The following is a 20,611-nucleotide window of genomic DNA, read 5'->3' as shown; positions in this document are numbered from 1 at the left end:
GCAAAGTGGTAGCAAAGGCTGTAGGACCATCTGTGTCTAAAGTGCAAGGAGACTGACTGGCTGTTGTTCAGGTGTTTATAGGTGTTGGGTCTCCTGTGTATGTCACAGCTTGGGAGGTGGTTCAGCAGTGAGAGGAATGTTGGACAATTGCATTCCCCACACACACCAAAGCAATGGTGCAGGATCTTCAGGTGCTTCCTCTGTTTATTCAATTGCAATTTAGAGGGGATATTTAAAGCTGCCTGCACCTGCACTTGGAGCCAGACCTTTCTGGAATGATTGTTAAGTATTGAAGGGTCTCTAAGCAGTGGGCTCAAGAAATTCTAGTTTGTTCTTAAGAGTAAAGAAAGATTTTTTAACTGAATGCACTCAAAAGAAAGCTTAATTCTGTGCTTTTAAGAACAAGCTCATTGTGGGTTGGGTATAGATTTTTGCTTCCTCTTTGATGGTGTGGGGGAGACTCTAATGAGGAAATACCCAGAACTGGGGGGAAAAGTCTTGTGTCCCCTGCCCACACAGGAAGCCTGCAAAGGGAGAATGCTGGCTCAGGCTGGACAGACTTCAACAGATGTGGTCAGATTCTGCTCCTTTCAGAAGAACTGCTCACCCCAGCAAGAGGAGGCTTCTTGCCTTCAGCCTGAAAGAAGGTATGCTCAGAGGGAGTAGTTTGCTTGTGGGTTTGTTGGGGTTTTTTTTTAAAAGCAAAATAAAGAATTAATATGAGTACACTGAGCTACCACTAAGAGACTGGGTGTCTGTTAGTCCCTTCCTGATCGTAAGTTCTTTTCTGGTTTCCTGTGGAGAAAACATGACAAGTCATCTCAAGAAACAGCAAAATCATGTTTGGGACACAATTTACAAATTACTCTATTTAAAACTTTAATTTGTGATATTAATGACTGCAAAACACTTAGAATGACATTTGTTAAAGGCACATTTCATTTTAATGCATAGTGTACCATTCTAAAATATCCTAATTTCCTTACAAAGTGCTTGAGCAGCCACATACAGATAAAGTATAGCAAAATATATTTACAATCTAGGGTTTAAAATCTTAATCTGCCTAAAAATATTTAAAAAACTACAGAGATAAAATTAGTGCTTTCTTTCAGCTTAACTGGGTGCACATACCCTGCCCTCTAATTTTTTTTTCTTTTTTTTTTTTTAGTGATTTACTTAGATTAAAAAAAAAAGATTTCTGTACAAGATGTAGTTACAAAAAGGTATTCTGAGGATACTTTCATAAGTGTTAAGCACCCTGTGAGATGCTTATATTTATATTTGGGAACCAAAAAAAAAGGTGAGCTGACTGTACCTCAAAAGTGTTGGTTTCAGCTAGATACAGGAACATAATTTGGTTCTTACTGATAAGAATCTTGAAAGAAATAATGATGAAAAGTTGACTGACTCTGCCAAACATGATTGTAGAGATACTTGCCTTGCTCCTGGGGGCTGTGGGATACCTGATTTAGACCTATGAACCATTTTTTTTTCCTACCTAAGAGTTTCCCCTGCCTGACCCTGCAGGTCTGTCCAGCATCATGATTTTAAACAACCACCTTTAGTGTGGCACATTCAAGTGGTTTGCATTTCTTCTTTGAATGAGTAAAATTACAAGCTCTGAATTCATTTGAGTGCTGATTTCTTCCTGGTTTTGCCCATGAACAGCAAACTCCTGGCTAGGATGAACCTGTGAGATCACTCACATGCAGTCAGCTCTGAATGGTGCTGGAGCTGAAGAGCACGTGGGAAATTTATTTTCCACGAATTAAAGTTTGCCCATAGAACATTGGATGCCAAAAAGAGGTTTTGGTTTACAGGTATGCACAGTGTCTGGTCTAAATTAGTTTTCAGCTTTTGAGGTACAGCTTTTAGTGTTAAGGGGTTTATAAAATATACACTTTTTATAAAAAATATGTATACATTCTGTTACAACATATTGCTTTTACCCTCAGTAACTGCCAATCTAAGTTCTGGAGTTCAGTGGCCTATATGTATGCAAATGTTTCTTTCACTTCAGTTCAATGTTTTTCACTTGGCCACTGCAAAATTAATGAAGTGGTATAATTTAAATTACTGCCTGGACATTGGAATACATTACAGCTTCCAAATATACATGTTCACAGCATGTATACATTGAAAATCCTTATGTTTTCTAAAATTGATATGATACTGTACAGCAGATACAGGATGATGTAGGTGGTTAGATACAGACTGGTTACCTCACCTGTCTGCTAGGCAAGGGGGAAAGGCATGAGTTGGGTATAGACATGGATGGGCTTGGGAAATGCAGATGCTTTGCTCTTTGTGGCTAAACTGAGCAACAGACCTGTTACATTCTTCGTATCAACCAGGATTTTAAGCCGTGCTTAAAAAGCTTGAAGGCAGAACTGTTTGGCAAGTGGCTTTGGTAAACTTTCCAGATTTTTCTGAATTTTTCTTTGCAATGGAAGCACTTACACTGTTGTTATCTCAAAGGCAAGGCATTTAACGTTTTACCTAATAAATACCATAGAAAATTTATAAAACAAGGCATATCTGTTCTCAATACCATTATATGAAGAACACAAGTTGAAGGTGTACATAGAAACGTGTAGTTTTATAGACTGCACAAGATAATATTTAACTGAAATAATTTGCCTTCTCCAGCTAGAACCATGTTCTGTGCGCGTGTCGTCGGTGTCCCAAACTTCTATTTCAATGTGGCTGAGTGGAGAGCAGTGATTACCTAGCTCGAAGTCTGTGCTGTTCCCACTTAAGGCTGAAACCTTAAAAAGTGATGTTACCTGCAGTAGAGGAGTGAGAGAAACTACAGATCCACGTGTGCCCATGTGTGGGAAGCTTAACAGCCTGGGTTCACCAACTCAGCTTAAGAATTCCATAGACGTGCTTTCCAGTGCTCAGATAAAAAAACAATATACAAAGAGGCCACTCTTCATCAGAGTGTTAAAACAGTACTTAAAAGGATCTTCATGTGATTTAAGAAAAACCCAGAAGCTACAGGTGGCACAGAGAGCAATTGAAGGGTGGGTATTCTTCTGAGAGAGGCATTCTTGTGAGCCAGTCAGCTGGGGTTTCACAGTGTCTAAAAGTTAACACCAATCAGCAATGTAATCAAAATCTCTGAACATTTCCTGCTCTTCTTCTGAAAGTATCCTTGGTTCCCGAGGTGGAGTGAGGATAGGTGCTTCAGAGGTAAATTCATCATCAAAATTACTAACATCTTCTCGTCCTCTAATGGTGGGTACAAAAGGAGGCTTCACTTTCTTGGCCAGTAAAGCATTCCAATCTATTAGCTGTAAAATAAACAAACTGATGTTTAGTTTCCTGCCTCTCCTTCTTAGCCTCCTTAGAAATGAGACTGGTTTGTACTCACCCTGAAGAAGTGATGCTTTTTCACATCCTCAGCATCTTTCTCTCCAGCTCCAAGACGCCGTTCTGGATTTCTTCGTAGCAGCTGGCAAAACATGAGGGAGTTCAGTACAAAAAGCTTGGTAGGGGCAGGAAGTAGGGAGGATGAATGCTGGTGTGTAAGTAGCAACACCACGATTAGATGGACAGTGAAACTCATACAGTTTGACCTACAGAAAATTCTTGGTCCTCAGAGAAAGGGAAAGCTCTGGGTGTAGGTGGCTGGAGACAGCCGTGCTCTTTAAGCGACGCCGGAACCTGCCGGTTCCGCCCACAGAGAGCATCTCAGCTGTCTCACTGCACATCTGGGCTGCCAAGCCTTCGTAGCTGAGGTGATTTCTGGGGCTGGTGTTTCGCATGGAAAGAGGGGAAAGCAGGCTTTTTCTGGAAAGGATATGGACTTCACATAAGCCAGTAATATTCCTCTTTGGCTTGGCAGACAACTTTGCTGTCTTCTGCACCCAGCTATTTCACAGCAGTTGATTCACCATGAGAGGGCTGAGTGCTGCTTTGCACCCCAAATAAGTGGTGTTTCTAGTTAACACCAGAAGTCAGATACTCCTACTGGTGAATCATGCTGCTGTGAGCAGACCCTTGTTTCAAGTGCTATATAGCAGTCCCCTGTGGATAATGACTTGATAATTTTCACAGTAAAAGCTCTTCCCAGGTCCTGACTTAAACCTATTTTTCCTTCTTGCTCTAGATGAACACTCTCTCCCTGGGAGAAAGCAACATTTTATGCTATTATTTAAATAACTTCCATCACAGTTACTGTGACATGCTTCAACTTACATGCTGCAGCATGTTGCTGAATAGGGTGCTGGACTGATATTCAGTGTCAGATATTTAAGTGAAGAAGCTGCTCCAGAAGCTGCCTTTCTATTAACTGTGATGAGCTTCCAACTTTAAGAGGCTCAAGTATCTTTTTCTGATAAGTAGAAGCATTACACTACACTAAGGACTAGCACTAATAATTACCATGGACAAAATCAGCTGTTCTTTGTCAGGACTGGGACTGCAGGTGCCCTGCCCCAGTTGGAACGAAACCAAAGAGATTTACAAGTCTGAACTAAAATATTCATGTGACCATGTTAATCTACCACACAGGTCAATGCAGCAGTGTTCTGCTAGGAAATGAGAACTGAACTTCTCTGGCTAGAAACAAATAGAAAACTTAGAAAATAGAGGCTGTAGTGTTTTATATTTTAAAAAGAAAAACTTGCTCCTGAATAAAGTGGGAACAGCATGTTAGTCTTCATTTAAGGCAATAGGCAGCATGGCACAGCATAAATGAGGCAAGCCTGAAATGTAATTGTAGAGAAAAAAAAAACAAGCCTAGGCTATTAATGTATTTTTTCCTCACAGAAGTAATTAATTGCCTTAATGTTGAAGAGGAAACAGGGCAAGTAGGGTATAGTGTAACACTAAGATGATGTGCTTACCCGTCTCATGATAGAGATGGCTTCTGTAGACAGGAATCGTGGATATCTTACTTCATCATTCACAATACTGTCAAATACCTCCTCTTCATCATCTCCAGGGAAGGGAGACTATCATGAAAGTAATTTAAAAATACTATTAAACAGGCTTTAAAATACCTTACAATTGTAATTGAAAACAACATATATTCAGCTGACACTCTGGAATTAAGACCCCTTGAAATGAAGTCTTCCTTTTTCCAGAAACAGATACAGCAGTGTTCCATACAGAAGAGAGAAAAGTAAGGCATGGTGGTATTATCCCTCAAGTTTTACTGAAGGACTGTGCTTTAAAAATGTGGTTTTAGAAGTGTAAAGACATAAAATGGGGATCTTCTTTGAACTTTCATACAAGATATCCAGGGAATGGGAAAAGTATGTATCAGCTCTTCTTTGGAAGCCACCATTCACAAGTAAATAGTCAAAACTAATTTGTTCTTGTAATATCTTTAGCATGTTACAGCTCACAATTTTCCAACTGTTTTGAAATGGCCTGAAAGATGTAGGCAACACCCTGCAAGTTTTTTCTCCTTAACTTAAACTAAGTAAAAGGAAGTTGAATTATCATCTTTTTTGAAAAAGGACAAAAGAATGAGGAAATCTATAGCTTTTCATCTGTTTTTTAGCATGTAAGCCATCACCTGGAAGATCCTACAACAAAATGGACCTGAAGTAAAGCAATATCCACAGTGTTAAATAACATTTCAATAGTAATTTATTTATAACAGCTCATTTAAATGGAACTGGGGCATTCTATTTTAGTGCATGTGTAATTCAAATGGCAAGCAGCATCACACCTGGCATATTTCTTCACTACTATCCAGCTGTAAGCCTTAAAGTTCACTTCCATTTAAACTGCAGAAGTTTATTTTCTCCCCAAAAGTATTTGAAAGCAGAATTTTACTATAGATGTACATAGCCAAATTTGATGATAAGAGGTGTGTGCTGGATACTGAGTTGCCCGAAGGCAGTTGTGCTGTGCTCTTGCTTAGAGACACTGATATTAATGTGGCATTTACTGTAATTCAACCTAAGGCATAACAGTACAAAACTAAAAATCTAAAAGAACAAACCAAACCAAACAACAAAAGAACAAAATAAACCACAAATCTACAGCTTCAGTCTTGGACCAGCTAGGACTCACTCATTCTAGTGGCTTCCTGTGATGGGATAACTACAGCATTGGACGAGACAACCCATGGATGTGATCTATCTGGACTTACACAAGGCCACTGACACGGTCCCCCTCAACCTATAGGTCCCTCCTACTTGTCAAGTTGGAGAGATATGGATTTGATGAGTGGACTGTTCAGGGGATAAGGAATTGGCTGGATGGTCACACCCAGATGGTAGTGGTCAATGGCTCAAAGTCCAGATGGAGATCAGTGACAAGTGGTGTCCCTCAGGGGTCTGTACTGTGATCTGTACTGTTTAGTAATTTTATCAATGATACAGACAGTGGGTCCAAGTGCACCATCACCAAGTTTGCAGATGACACCAAGCAGAGTGGTGCTGTCAATATGCCAGAGGGACAGGATGTCATCATCCAGAAGGACCAGATGGACAAACCAGAGAGGTGGTCCCAGGAGAACCTTATGAGGTTCAACAAGACCGAGTGCAGGTTCCTGCACCTGGGATGGAAAAATCTGCACTAGGCTGAGGGATGAAGTTTTAGAAAGCAGCCCTGCAGAAAAGGACTTGGGGGTGCTGGTGGATGAAAAGCTGGACATGAGCAACAACGAGCACTTGCAGCCCATAAGATCAATCACATCCTGGGCTGCATCAAAAGAAGTGTGGCCACCAGATCAAGAGAGGGGATTCTGCCACTTTGCTCTGGTAAGACCTCACCTGGAGTCCTGCGTGTACTGCGTGAGCTCTGAGGCCCTCAACACAGGAAGGAGATGGAGCTGATGGAGCAGGTCCAGAGGAGGGCCACAAAAATGGTCATGGGGCTGGAACCCCTCTATGAAGACAGACTGAGGGACATGGGGTTGTTCAGCTTGGAGAAAAGAAGGCTCTGGGGACACCTAATAGTGACCTTCCAGTACCTGAAGCTGGAAGAGGGACTGTTTGCAAGGGCCTGGATGATAGGATGAGGGTCAATGGCTTGAAATTAGAGAAGAGCAGATTTAGACTTCATGTCAGGAAAAAGTTGTTTACCATGAGGTTAGTGGGAAAACGGAGCAGGTTGCCCAGGGAGGTAGTTGAGGCCTGTCACGGGTGAACACTGGGCAGGCAGTTAAATGACAGATGCTCCTTATTAATCCCCCTCCCCGATAAAGAAAGGAGAGAGAATATGGGAGAGAGACTTACGGGTTGGAAATGAAACTGCACAGCTTTAATGAAACAGTGATAATAAAAAGGAAAATATTACAAGACAGAAAATTCACTATCCTGGCCCAAACCACGTCAAGGCCTTATCCCAGGAGATATTCAAGGTGAGGCTTGACAAGGCTCTGAGCAACCCGATCTAGTTGAGGGTGTCCCTGCTTACTGCAGCAGGGTTGGACTAGATGACCTTCAGAGGTCTCTTCCAACCCAAATTATTCTATGATTCTCGCCATTGCTGCTAATTCAAGCTCATGACATCACTCATCAACTTCTACAGTGTTAATTACAGCAACTAGGATAAGGAAAGTAGCTGCTCAATATTTAATAGTTCTTGATGAAACACATTAAGAAGGCTCACTGTAAAACAAGTTATGCCTATACATCCTGTATATACAAGTGTGGATACGACTGTGACAGAGCACATTAAATGTCTGGCATCTTGATTTTTGTAATGTTTTTAACATTTTACTAGAACTTACCTCACCCACTAGCATCTCGTAGATAAGTACGCCAAGACCCCACCAGTCTACAGCTCTTGTATAGGAAGTTTCTGTCAGCACCTCTGGAGCAAGAAATTCTGGTGTGCCACAGAAGGTGCTTGTTCTGTCTCCAAATCCCATTCCTGAAAAGTTAATGAGAAGCAAGCAGTGATTTCTGCCACTCTACAACCTCTGTTCCTCTGGCAGGTAAAGCCTCTCTATAGAGCAACCTCAGCCAATACTGTAGTTTCAGGGCCTGTCCCAAAGGCTCAGGCCAATAAGGTAAAATATTGCCCTTGTTCCCTCCCATGCCCTTGTTCCATGTGTGCTTCAGTGTGTTTATACCCTTAACTATATGCACTAAGCCAAATTAAGCTTCCAGTTACAACTTTGTTTTCCAAGCAAAGAAAACTGGGTGACAGTCCTACACTATGTTTATACTGAATAGTAGAAGAAAGTGTGGTGTGCTAGTTCAGTCAAACATGCCTACTACAGATGCCTCAGTAGTGGCAAAACAATGTGAAGTAAAACATGGAGTGCAGTGAAACAATTTTGCTCAAAATAAGCCCTGTGTATTAGCAAGAGTGCAAGGCACAGCTTGGGACATCAGCACCCCAAGGACTGTTCTGGCACTATGGGTGGAGGTGCTGCAGAAACCTTATTGTAGTAGCCAGTAAATCATAGAGCTTTCCTTATCCTCATCTCCTTTTGTCATTTATGGACCTTGTTGTAGCTACAGTCACAGCACTTGCAGACAGTGGTCTGAACACCTACTGAATTTACTGAATTCCCTCTTAGGCTGTCCCACAGGAAAAGATATGGAGGTCAGGCTATACAACTTAGAGAAGGAAACAGACCTCTCCAGATGTTTTCCCACAGTGGGGTTTGAGAAAGACTGCATTTTCAGTTGCTGCCTCTATTTAACATCCTACTTGAAAGGCAGCTGCAAGCATGATGCTTGAAAGTAATTTTCTAGCATCTTGGCTTTTGGGATAAATATTTTTATTTTAATCTATAATATAATTTGTATGTAATTTCCACATACTTAAAGAGTTGCAACTATTTCAAAGTTAAAAAAAAATAGATAATGAATTGATAAAGTGTAAGGTATAATGGTACTTGATTTTGTTGTACAATATTGATGTGTTTAGAATGAAGAAAAAGCCAATGCTATTTCTGGAAACTTGTAAAATGCAGCAGTATGCCTTATTAATAAGCAGAGATATGGAGCTAGAATCAAGTAGGTGATGCTCACAGCTGAAAAAAAATTACTAAAAAACAAGGCTACATTTCCCCAATACAGAACTCCCTCCTATATCCACATTTGTACAGAGGTGTATTTTTTCCTTCAAGCAATACAAGGTAAGTACACACTATACAGATTTGGCAGTCTCAAGAAGCAGCCATGAGTATGACAGACTTGGAATTCTTATAGAAAGAAAATTTAAGGGCCATTACCTTCTTTGCAAAGACCAAAGTCAGCAATTTTCACAAAGCCTTCTGTGTCCAGCAATAAGTTATCCAACTTCAAATCTCTAAATGAACATTTGAGAACAACATTGCATCACTGATGTTTCTTCAGTACCATTCACAACAGCTGAAATTCAGTTGTTGGAAATGGGTCACTGACTACTTACCTATATACTATTTTGTGTTCATGTAAATACTGAAGTCCAAGAACCACACATGCAGCATAGAATCTGTTGAAAAAGTTAAAATTTCAATGGATTTTATCCTTGCTTTTCATAATTTGAAGCCCATTATTATATATCTGTTTTCTTAACCATGTTTTGAAGATTATCAGTTGTTCTTTCTGTACACATGAGTTTTGTATAAGGTCAGATATTTTTAAGCCAGATGACAAAAATGCTTAAACTTGCAGCTTTCAAGCTATAGTATGTTTGCTCAGCCCAGGTTAAATTTTTATATTTTCCACTGCCATGGCATTGAAGGACTTCTAATTTTGCTCAATCATTCCTTTGGTAGTCTTGTCTGCAATTTAAACTTTCCATTTACTTCTTTTATGTTATTAAAAAAACAGAAAGAAAAAGAAAAGTAGTATAAACATTAAATGTGTATATAATTTTAAAATTCAGTGTGGATTCAGGAACTGAATCTGCATGTGTCATTTTCTAACAAAACCAGTTACAATCTCTGACCCTTAAAAAAACTTAAAGAGCATTTAGTGAAATGGCATAATGTAGAGGCATGTGGTGATAAAGCTCTTGGCTCTTATCCACTGAACAAAATACCCTTCACTTGATGCCACAGAAAGGGCTGAATACTCACACTGCTCTTGGTTCAGAGAAGACATCAGTATGAATGTGCATCATCAGATCCCCACCAGCAGCATATTCCATTACAAAGCAAACATGATCTTTGGTTTGGAAACAAGCAAAAAGGTTCACCAAGAAGGGATGTCTTACACTATTCACAGTTTCAAATATTCGCTTTTCGCACATCAAACTGCAAACAAATCAGTAAAAATTTAAAGATGAATTCTGAACCATAATTTTTCAACTCTCAGACTATTGGTAAGTTATATCTTATGTTTTTTCTCTATTCCTCAGGATAAGGACATATTTTGTTTCAAGAGAGAGCTTTTAATATTTGCACACGCATGAAGCTGATGTCAGGATTTGCAAAATCCTTTTTGGATTTAGCTTTCACAGATGAAAAAAGAAGCCTAGCAATCCATGAAAATTGTACCCTGCCAATTTTCCTTTCAAATACTCAGATTTGTATTACATATGTAGTTTTATCATGTGACATTAACTTCAGTCAATTTTGAATTTTAATTATACACAATACATACAGTGGGAAAAGAGTGACAGTACTATAGACATTCCAGATTATTTCTCCCTAAGCCAACTGGTTATTCTGTGGCTTGTTCTTAACAATTACTTTTATTCCTGCAAGTCAAACTAATATAGACACAATTAAACAATGGTAACAGCAACCCCCTGCACTAGAACTACACAGTTCTGTAACTGCCACTTTACTTCCGAGCAAAGAAAATATCTGAGTTTTGGGGCAAAAATATTAAAACCCCACAACTGGGGAGTATACACAGGACTTAAGGGAAAGTATGGATAAATATGACAATGTGTTACAGGTTGCAAAATACTATTTTAGGTGTTTCTGCCAGTAAAGAAAATAAAAAGTCACTGTCCTCCTGAAATGCAATGGAAATCTATAGAACAACTAATTAGGATAAATAATTGCAAGAGAACCTAAATAAAAAACAGGATCAACTTTAAGTCAGAGCTGTACTACAAGCATGGTATGAGGAGCACTAAAGGAACCAATATTCCCAGGCTATACTGCTCCCTCTTTGCCACAGAAGAAAGACCACACACCTGCAGAAGCCAACTAAGCAGGGAGACAACTTGTTTTGTTCTTTCACTGACCTTAACTATCATATGGTAGAACTTAGAGTTGTATTGCATGCAGATAAACAGAAATGATTTATAGAATCCATGTATTATATTTTACAAACTGACCTGTCTACTTCATCACGAGCAACAATATCACCTTTCTTTAAGGCTTTAATAGCAAACATCTCGTTTGTGTTTTTGTACTCTGCCAACAGCACCTAAAACAGAAGATAAGTGATTAATTTAGGACCTATACCTAGAAAGTTGTTATGTAGTTTTGACATGTGAATACCTTTTGACATTTACCTTTCCAAAATGTCCTCTTCCCAGTACAGCACAACATCTGAAATCCTTCAGATTGAACTGAAATCTTTGTTGTGATCTATGCATATAAAAAAATAGTCAAAAAACTTCTAGTTCGTTAACTTTAAGAGATATTATTCAGATCAACAGCAAAACCACTGCATTTATACCTTCTGTCTTCAGGCTCTCGGGTGTTGGTGTATTTTATGTCTGAATGGGGAACATCAGGCTCACAGATTATTTCAGGCTGGAGTTTTGGGACGATACTATTTCTGCCATTTTCAAAATCAAAATTTGTTACTTCATCCTGTGAAGAAAAAGAAGTCTGAAAATTTAAGACTAATTATGAAGGCAAATGACTGCAGAAATCTTAACTAGAAGCATGTGAAATTCTTAACCCAAGAATTATCTAAGCTAAAATTATATACTTTAAGATGATATTGGCAAGCAAGCATTTAATTGGACTGATGAAGCCTATTGCTCCAGTCTTTCTACTCCTTGTTAGTAAGCCCATTTTTGCCTGAATGCTCTAATGATTTTGAGCTTTTTGGTTTTTTTGTGTGGTGGAACCAATGACACGGAGAGTTGAACACACCAAACACTGCAACAGTTTGCCACCATGAGTAACTGGAGCATTCCATTGAGACAGGATGTGAGGATTAAGGGAGTAAATGCTGAAATCTAAGGGAAGAAATCCATCACAAAGATGCCATTACTACAACTTTGTTAAATTCTATGTATAGCCAAAAATTCTTAAAGGTACTTGCCTGAGATGGCACATCAGGAGCCTTTATCTCAGAGGAAGATTCACATATTTCCCCAAGGGAAGATGCACGTGGTGGAGCAGGTGGAGGCTCAGGCTCAAGTTCAAAGTCCAATTTGGCTACAGGAGGGTCACTAAGATGAAAACAAGCAACTCCTCAGTGTATAGTAGAGACTTTTTTAACAGTATGAAGCCCAACTTAAAACTGTATGTACATAGATGTCTCCTAAAACAAATCTTTCGTGTGTAGATCTGTCTCTAAAATAAAAGTCCATATTAAAACACTGAAAGGTCTGCAGTCTTGTATGTCAAATCTGTTTATTCAGCAATACATCTGTTAGGGTATAAGCATCTCGCTGTTACTCTTGCTCATTAAAGTACTTAAAAATTCCAGGTATCACCTACCTGGTTGACAGTGTTAGTTCAGGAATGTTTGCATCAACCACTGGCCCAGTAGCAGGCACTGGTGCTTGAGGGCTGAAGGTGCCAGAGTGATTTACTGTAGGAATAGCTCTTCTTACCAGCCTTCCCCAAGTGGCAATATTAATATTCATTTGAGGAGCTCTGAGAAATGTTTTGCCTGTGGACATTGTGAAAAAAAGAAAATAGAGCATGTAAATAATTTCCTTACTTATTACCAAAAGCTATAATTATTTTTAAAAAATCATATTAATCAGTTTATAGTTTAGGAAGAACAAACCGAATTTGTAATATTCCTCAGGAATTTCTTATTATTCACTATTAAATGATAATGCATCGTAAGAAATTCTAAAAGAAAACATTTATAAATGCAATGCCAAATTATCAACAGTTTTATGCACACAATTATTAAGCCTCTGTATAAATAATTGCACAGATCTGTAACAATTTTTAAGGTTTATATTAAACAATCACCTTGCTGTTTTGAAAAAATTTTCTTCTGCCTCTGGAGTTTCGGTCTTCTTTCAATAACTGGATTAAAAAACGTAACCTGCAATTCAAATAATTTGTGTTACAGTTCAGGTTTCAGAACAAAATACATTCTTAAAAGAAGAAAAACTTCTTAAACTATTCTGCAATAGAATACGTGCTCAAGTGTTTCATATAAACCTTCTTACCTCTGCAAACAGAGTGCCCTGGGGTTCAAGATAGAGACACATGCCATGCCGTTGGTTATCCAGGAAATCTTCCAACCTCAGAAACTTTACTGCACACAGAGATCTCCAGTCACGCCAATAAACTGAGATTTCTAATTCACGTGACTGTGACAGGAAGCAGAAACACAGGAAATTGCTTATTAGTAATTGTTCTGCAAGAGTCACCTCTGCAAGGCCTGGCAACTCAAGATGCAGAGATGTCACTTTGAAGGACTGCCTGGGCTAAATACCCATCCTGAGCAAGCTTTCACCAGGCTGTCCGTAGCATTTCACTTCAGTTCACATGTGATCTCCAGTGTCCAAATAAAAGTGGGAGTGTAAAATTTCCCCAGAAGCAGAGAATCACAGTCACCAGACTTTGAGTCAGTCTAACAACAGTGCTAGATTCAGATATTTTAGCTCATCCTCTGACAATAACTTTTTACCTGTGTTTACCTGTGTTGTAAGCTCAGCTTTACTAGTTTTCCATGTTATTTACAAGTTTAAGTTGCATTTCATTGCTGCATAGAGATATTTTAGTACTTTAGACCATGATGCAAAACTTCCTACAGCATGTCTAGGAGTATATATGATTTTTGTCACAACATCATGAAGAGGAGTAAAAAATTTTAAACTAACAAGAACTACTGCTATATATTGCTGGTGAGATTTATGTATTCTTAGGGTGCATTATATGCTAGTCACAGAAACATGAATCCTGCAGTATAACACAAGGCAGCACTGTATACTAAGTGCAGGTAGTGTAGCCTCATGATTCATCATGATGTGTTTATTTACTGTCTTTATATGATAGCTGTAGGCTTTAAAAGAAACAGAAGTTAAGAAGCAACAGATAAAAACATGATGGGGTTTGGAACGCACATTTCAAACATGGAAGGATGCGTGGTCATGCCCAGCAGAAGCAGGGTCCTTTTCTGGCACCAAAAAGCCACCTAATATTGAGTAAAAAAATAGTGAACTGGACACATACTAGGCTGGTAGGAGCAGCTACTAAACTTTGACTAGTCCTAGTCTTAACCTGAAAATAATAAGGTTTCTGGACTCCACAGCTGATAAGTTTTGTTCTGCCCCATTGCTAACCTGATCTTGAATTTAACCTGCAGGTTTAGAGCTGCTTCCTTCCTAGATAGAAGGCATCTCGTTTGCAGCTTGGAGGGGTGGGGTAAGAGGCAAAACCAGGAAGGTGGCTTCTCCCCTCTACCTCATTTGTTTTAAATATATACTGTGAGATGATATTTAGGTTCCCTAAAATACAGTTTAATTTTCAGTCTATTCTAATGGAGAAAATGATGGAGAAAAAAAAAAAATCCTTGTACATTTAAGTACTATGACTACTGTGTATCTAAAAAAGAAATGCCTGACTAAATCTATGTAATAGAAATTTTCTCTAAAAGGTGTGAGAAAGAAACATCAATTATCATTTCAGATACTTGTGTCCTCCAAGTAGCATTTAAAGTTCTGGGAAAGAACAATGAGTGAATGTATGTATTATTCCTGAAGACCGTATCAGTTTAACACAAGAAAAATCCTACAGAAGCACTGTAAAAATTCTATGGCACAGCTTTAACAAAATATTTAAAATCTATCTGATGTTAGAATTTACTGATAAATACTGAGAAGTTGATGATCCTGATAAAAAGTTAAGCACCATTTATCACATGCTCAATGCTAAGAGTTAGATCTTCATAAAAATATTATGTTAATTTGTAGGCCAGAAAAGGTAATTTCTCTAGAATGCCAGCCCAGCATAACAGTTTAACCCCAGGGGACTCATTCTGTTAGGGATGTAATACTTGCACATAGGAAATTTGAACATAGTCAAAAGAAAAAAAAAAAAAAAATTTAAAGAATTTACTATAGCTGACAGTGAAGGAAGACTGCATTTTTACCCTGTCTAGTTCCAGTGTAAATTTCTGATCCCAGGACTGATTGGAAATTGGTTTCCAGCTAGTTTGACCAACCACAGTGTTATCCAACTTCAGTACAGCACAAACTTCATCTGTAAGTAAAGTACACAAATTCAGCATAAATCTTTCAGAGCACTTTGTAAAACAAAACAAAACAAATTACTGTAAGTTTCCCTTAAAAATAGAATCTCATATTGAATTGGTTCTTACGGGCATAGTAGTGGGGTTGTGGTTTTGTTGTTTGTTTTTTTAAACACCCTGACAGATGAAAAAACCTTTAAAGCTTAGAATCAATGTAGCATTTTAAGTTACAGAACATGGCATGCACATTAAAATGTAAATAAAAGATATGCATAAATAAGAGAAGTATACTGAACTGGACAAGTCATCAGTTTTCAGAAGGTTTCTGTTAGTCCCACTTTTACTTTTACTGGTTCTGTTAATGAATGATGATCTGGCTTCGTTTGGGCTCCAACCAGGCAGCGTAATCGATGTGGCTTTTGATCGCCCAGGGACATTTTCCAAAATATCTTGGCAGCCCATTAGCCTAACTTCCAGGGTACCTAGAACAAGAAAAACAATTATGTTCCTAAGCAAAAAAAGTGAATGCCTACTGACTGATTTATAGGTCGTATTCTGACCATCACAGGGTATAACAAATACCAGGTGAAATCCAGAGACAGATCTCAGAGAGACAAATATACTGAAAATGAGCACTAAAAAAGCAAATATGTAGGATTCAGCCTTTCGGAAGTAACAGCAGTTCACCAAAATAACACAAAATACATTTTTGTTCTGTGTCTCAGAAATATCTTTTGTTTTCTTCAGTGAAAAACAATTGGACAGTAACAATTTTTCTTGAGTTTTATATAATAAGTTAATATTAGATAGATTGCTTTGGTAGCTAAAATTGACTACTGAGACTACCAATTTGCTTAAAATACATTCAGAAATCACATTTACCTGCTGCATGCTGGAGTCCAGTTTGAGTTAGATCATTATTTAGATATAGACTTATATTTAGATATTTAGACATAATATTTAGATATTTAGACATAATTTAGACATAATTTAGATCATTGAGTTATTCCAACTTGACTGAATTTGGATTTATAAAAGCTGAGACAAGAAGCTACTCTTCAAAATCTTCTACACATTACACCTCATTAGGTATAGAGGCTGCTGTCTTAATTGAGGACAATTCCTCCAGCAGCACAGAAGCATCTGAGTACCACAGATGGTTACAAAAGCAGCAGGTTTACCTCATCCTGTGCAGCATAGCATCTATAAAATTGTGACACCACTGCCTCTAACAAAATTAACTATTAGAAGCAGCAAAAATTGCCAGTTCATAATCATACTGCCAGCTAGAAATGCAGCTCCTGAAGCCTGTGCTCTTTTGACCGCCAACATACTTAACTGTGAAACTTAAAAAGTACTTTTGTAACAGAAACTTAAGTCCAATTTGACCTAAAAATGGTCTGACAACATTACAGTCCACAGAACAGACATTGAGAGACCAGTCTGAGAAGTAATCCCATCCTGTAGGGAACTAGCAGCCAGAAGTGACAGATTAAGCATTAGGCTATGAAGACAAAGGATGCTACTGGATCCCAAAAAAGGTTAAAAGGTAACAGAATACTTCATTCCCAAATATCTCTCTAGGAAAAAAATAAATTAAAAAAATTAGTAAATAAAAAAAAATTAATAATAAGAAAAGCTATTATCTTCTGTAAGGACTGGATGCATATCAGAAAGTTCTGTTTATGCACTTTAAAAAGTATGGCAGTAGCACTGATCTATTTTTCATAGTGTTAGAGGAAAAACACAAAGACACTGTTCATTTAAATCCAGTTCAATACAGAAGCTATTTGTATATCTAATGTGAAAGTGAAACTGTTAAGAACCTCACAAGCATGTAGCTCTGTTTTGGTAATTCCTACAAGAAACTGTTCATATGTGTAAGCAAATCACATTTAAAGATAAATTATTTGTTACTATAAGGTATCTGACACATAATTATGAAATACAAGGAAAAAATAATAATAATGAAAAAACTGTTCTAAAGCCAAAGCATGATACTTCCTTGTCCACTATCAGTCATCATCTGAGATTCCATATGATGAAATAAAGTTCCCCTTTCCACTCTGCAAGTTCACAAAGGCTCTCTCTCAGCTGACGTCTTGATGCACTTTACCCTTCACTACTTGTCTTACTGAACCAAAATGGAAGACATAGACTTGCTGCATTTTATTATTGCAACTCAGCAGAAGACTTCCTCTTTTTGTTTTAAATATAACCCCACAGTACTTCAAAACTACATTCTGGTTTCAGTTACACATGTATAACTACAGTAACATCTCAATTACAGATTGTTTTTATAATCAACTTCGTTAACAGTTGGTTTCACAGTTAAATGTGAAAAGTTTTAGGAAATGACAAAAAACCCAAACCTATCTTTACCAGTAATTTTTGTATGACCACTTATTAAATAAATTTAGTAAAGCAACATACCCCTAAGTAGTCAACAGTATTTGCTTTTCTTTAAGAACACAGGGAGGCAAAAGTTTAAGAGCTTTGTTAAAGCATGGCTCATCTCTGGAAACCATTTATTTCTGCTAAAGGATAAGAATTTCAGGTGAATCCCAACCATGATAAGTTCCTAAGTCTTATAGGTAAATATAAATGTAGTGTTCTCTCACAGTAAGCTAAGTCTCTAAAAAAAAAAAAGTTTAATTGCAGGGAAAACAATTCACAGTGATAAATAGAGGCTTCATTAGATCTATGCATTTGTTAGGATCTTCCTCTTTGGTATAGAAATATAAAATGTAATCTTGTAGCAGGGGGAGAAGCTAGGTGCCTATCTCCAGCTCTATTACCTACTCTTGTATGATCAAGGTAAGTCACTTAACCTTTCTGCACCCCAGTTTCCCCATCTGTAAAATGGAGACAGTGATACTTACCCATCTTTAAAAGTGCTTGATAATCTACAGATGAGAGGCATGGGGTACATGCTAGTAATACTGTTCCATAGTGACTGAACTTAAGGCCAGAACCTCTTCCCATGGGATAATTAAAAGGATGACAAATAAATCAAAGAAACTTATCTGCATGTTTTGGTTCATGGACACTTGGAAATTCTAAATGCCTTTGTCTAGGAAAAGAACAACAATGAAATATATCCAGAAAGAAATAAAGTTGGCATTAAAGACTGGTTTTAAAACATTTAGTAAAAATTAGAACTCCATAAATCATACCTGTTAAAGCTGCTGGTTTGGACAGTGTACTATACTGGTTCTGAGTAGATATTACACTTTGACGAGGACTTAATGTGGGTGAAGAGACCAGTGAGAGCTCCTCTATAATAATACTGCTTTTGGGATGATTTTTAGGAAGTTCATTCAATCTCTGTTCCAGTGAATACTTCAAGAGGTCCAGCTTCTGGCTTGATTCATTAAATCTTGCTTGCGCCTTTTTAAAATAAAGTAAATAATTAAATATTTTTTTTTTAAATCAATTTTTTTTTCTCAAAAGAGCATTTACAGTAAAGTCTCAGAAATTGTAATGATGTGAATTACTTCTGAAAGTGCCTTTCTGTCAGTAACTTTCCCAGATCCAAGTAATTTCATCACATTTTTTGCACCTTCTGCGACAGCATACTCTATCCTAAAATGATGCCGTAATTCTTCCATTCGGAGCTCAAGAGGGCTTATCACAGGTTTTTCTGCAAAGAGATATAAACAAACAATTTTAATTGAAGACCACAGAGGGGAGGGGTGAAAAAAGCAGGCAAAAATAGAAAAGACAAAAAAGAAAAGTGTGAGAGAGGCAGATTTGGTAGACTAAAGAAAAGCTTGAAGGATGCCATAAAAGCAACAGTGAAATTTTAAGCATCTGCATTTGAAGAAGAAATAACTGATCAGGGCCTAAATCCAATAAAGAGGTCTTATTCCTTGAAGAGCTGTAATTACTAGGGAATGTGAGAAAAAGAATATGCTTTCAGGGGAGTTAAGGAACAAAACCCAAATCTCCAAAATATCATTCTAATGTTTTGATACTGCCACATGTCAGAGCCATGCTCTTAAGGATTTATCTTTCCAACTTCTCTGTAGCTAAGTAGATTCCTGGTCAGTTTCTGATAATTCTCCCACTTCACATGAAATCCCAGGGAATCTGACCACTGCCAGCACAGAGAATGTAAGAGGTCCCACACACTGCCTTCCCCAGAGAGTTTGGGTGAACATTCTAATGCCCCCTTCTAAATGCTGTAGCATTTAGATATCCCAAACAGAATTAGAAAGTTTCCTGGGTTTCTGTTTAAAGCTCCTAACAGTAGCAGGAACACGAAAAGGCATTTGAAATCCCTTTCTATCTTGAATACCTTTCTTTTTCTTTTGAACAAAGGACATACATAATCCATATGCTAGGATGAGGTGTTAGAAAAACTTGGAAGTACCACAAGTGTCATGTAAAAACAATAAACAAACCCAAACATACCACATACCACAAAACCAACACAACACACACACAAGTTTTTCATTACCTGGGATATATCCAGGCCCTGATTACAACCATCATCATACAACTTCAATACTCAGAAATGCACATGAATAAAGTTCAAGACAATAAAGTACCAATATGCCCACAGATCTGTACTACACTCATGCAATTACAGCTCAGGAGTCTATTTTTTTTTTTTTTAAATTTATGTAAAGATTTCTGGAGAAATGAAAATTTAAAACTACTTCTGAAATGCAGCATGAGTGTTTGAAGCCAGGTAGTTTTAAAAACACAGATTTTTTTTGTTTTGTTTTAAAAATAATTTATTACTCAATCTAGCCTAAACAGCCACAATGACAACAAAAATTCAGCTTTATGTCTGCTCCCATTAGTAATAATGTCAAGCTATTTAAATATGACAAGAAGGCTTTGCACCTGTGCCAGACTTTTTTAAGATTACATGCTTTAAAGAAAATTATTAATTATTGTCAAGACAAAAGAAAGCACGTATGAAGAGAGAATGAAGACCACAAAACAAAAAAGGACAGCATAATATATAAAAAGGATGAAGAACAGAGACTGTATTTCTCTTCAATGAGCCTGAAGTATTTTGCTTCAAGCCAGATGTATTTGGCATCCTAGCACACACAACGGTATGTGCTGAATTATCTCCAATTATTTTCATTTCATGCAAGTTTTGCCTAACATTCCTACTAGAAATTTGTCATTACTCTGTGTGCATATGGGTACACATCTACATGACATTCTGATATTAATGATTCATATTTCCTTTCTATTCCATCACCATTATCAAAAGCCAATTCATTGGTCTGGACTGCCTGAAGAATCTGCATCCTTATAACTTCTATTTTTGTCTTGCTGTCCTGGAGCATCTGCTGAGCTGTAGCAAGAAGTTTTCGATCCTA

At 37.7% G+C, this 20,611-nt stretch overlaps 1 protein-coding gene across 2 annotated transcripts in view; it reads right to left on the bottom strand.

Moving 5' to 3' along the window:
• Positions 1-854: 854 nt before the first annotated feature.
• Positions 855-20,611, bottom strand: part of PKN2 (protein kinase N2) — a 55,946-nt gene continuing 36,189 nt past the window's right edge. Inside the window, exons 4-22 of one of the 2 annotated variants that reach the window (XM_071750617.1) lie at positions 20,491-20,608; positions 18,764-18,909; positions 18,443-18,656; positions 15,563-15,748; positions 15,168-15,277; positions 13,240-13,383; positions 13,037-13,112; positions 12,548-12,722; positions 12,147-12,276; positions 11,550-11,704; positions 11,383-11,458; positions 11,203-11,294; positions 9,989-10,165; positions 9,337-9,399; positions 9,158-9,234; positions 7,700-7,842; positions 4,854-4,961; positions 3,377-3,457; positions 855-3,296 (exon numbers count right to left, since the gene is read on the bottom strand). In XM_071750617.1, the coding sequence (XP_071606718.1) occupies positions 3,093-3,296; positions 3,377-3,457; positions 4,854-4,961; positions 7,700-7,842; positions 9,158-9,234; positions 9,337-9,399; positions 9,989-10,165; positions 11,203-11,294; positions 11,383-11,458; positions 11,550-11,704; positions 12,147-12,276; positions 12,548-12,722; positions 13,037-13,112; positions 13,240-13,383; positions 15,168-15,277; positions 15,563-15,748; positions 18,443-18,656; positions 18,764-18,909; positions 20,491-20,608 (2,475 nt within the window). In that variant the 3' untranslated portion in view covers positions 855-3,092. The remainder of the gene's footprint in view (positions 3,297-3,376; positions 3,458-4,853; positions 4,962-7,699; positions 7,843-9,157; positions 9,235-9,336; positions 9,400-9,988; positions 10,166-11,202; positions 11,295-11,382; positions 11,459-11,549; positions 11,705-12,146; positions 12,277-12,547; positions 12,723-13,036; positions 13,113-13,239; positions 13,384-15,167; positions 15,278-15,562; positions 15,749-18,442; positions 18,657-18,763; positions 18,910-20,490; positions 20,609-20,611) is intronic. The other variant, XM_071750618.1, reaches the window with a different exon arrangement.

The sequence above is a fragment of the Heliangelus exortis genome, chromosome 8 (assembly GCF_036169615.1).
Source record: "Heliangelus exortis chromosome 8, bHelExo1.hap1, whole genome shotgun sequence".
Classification (NCBI taxonomy): domain Eukaryota; kingdom Metazoa; phylum Chordata; class Aves; order Apodiformes; family Trochilidae; genus Heliangelus; species Heliangelus exortis.
This window is presented reverse-complemented; position numbering and strand designations above follow the sequence as displayed.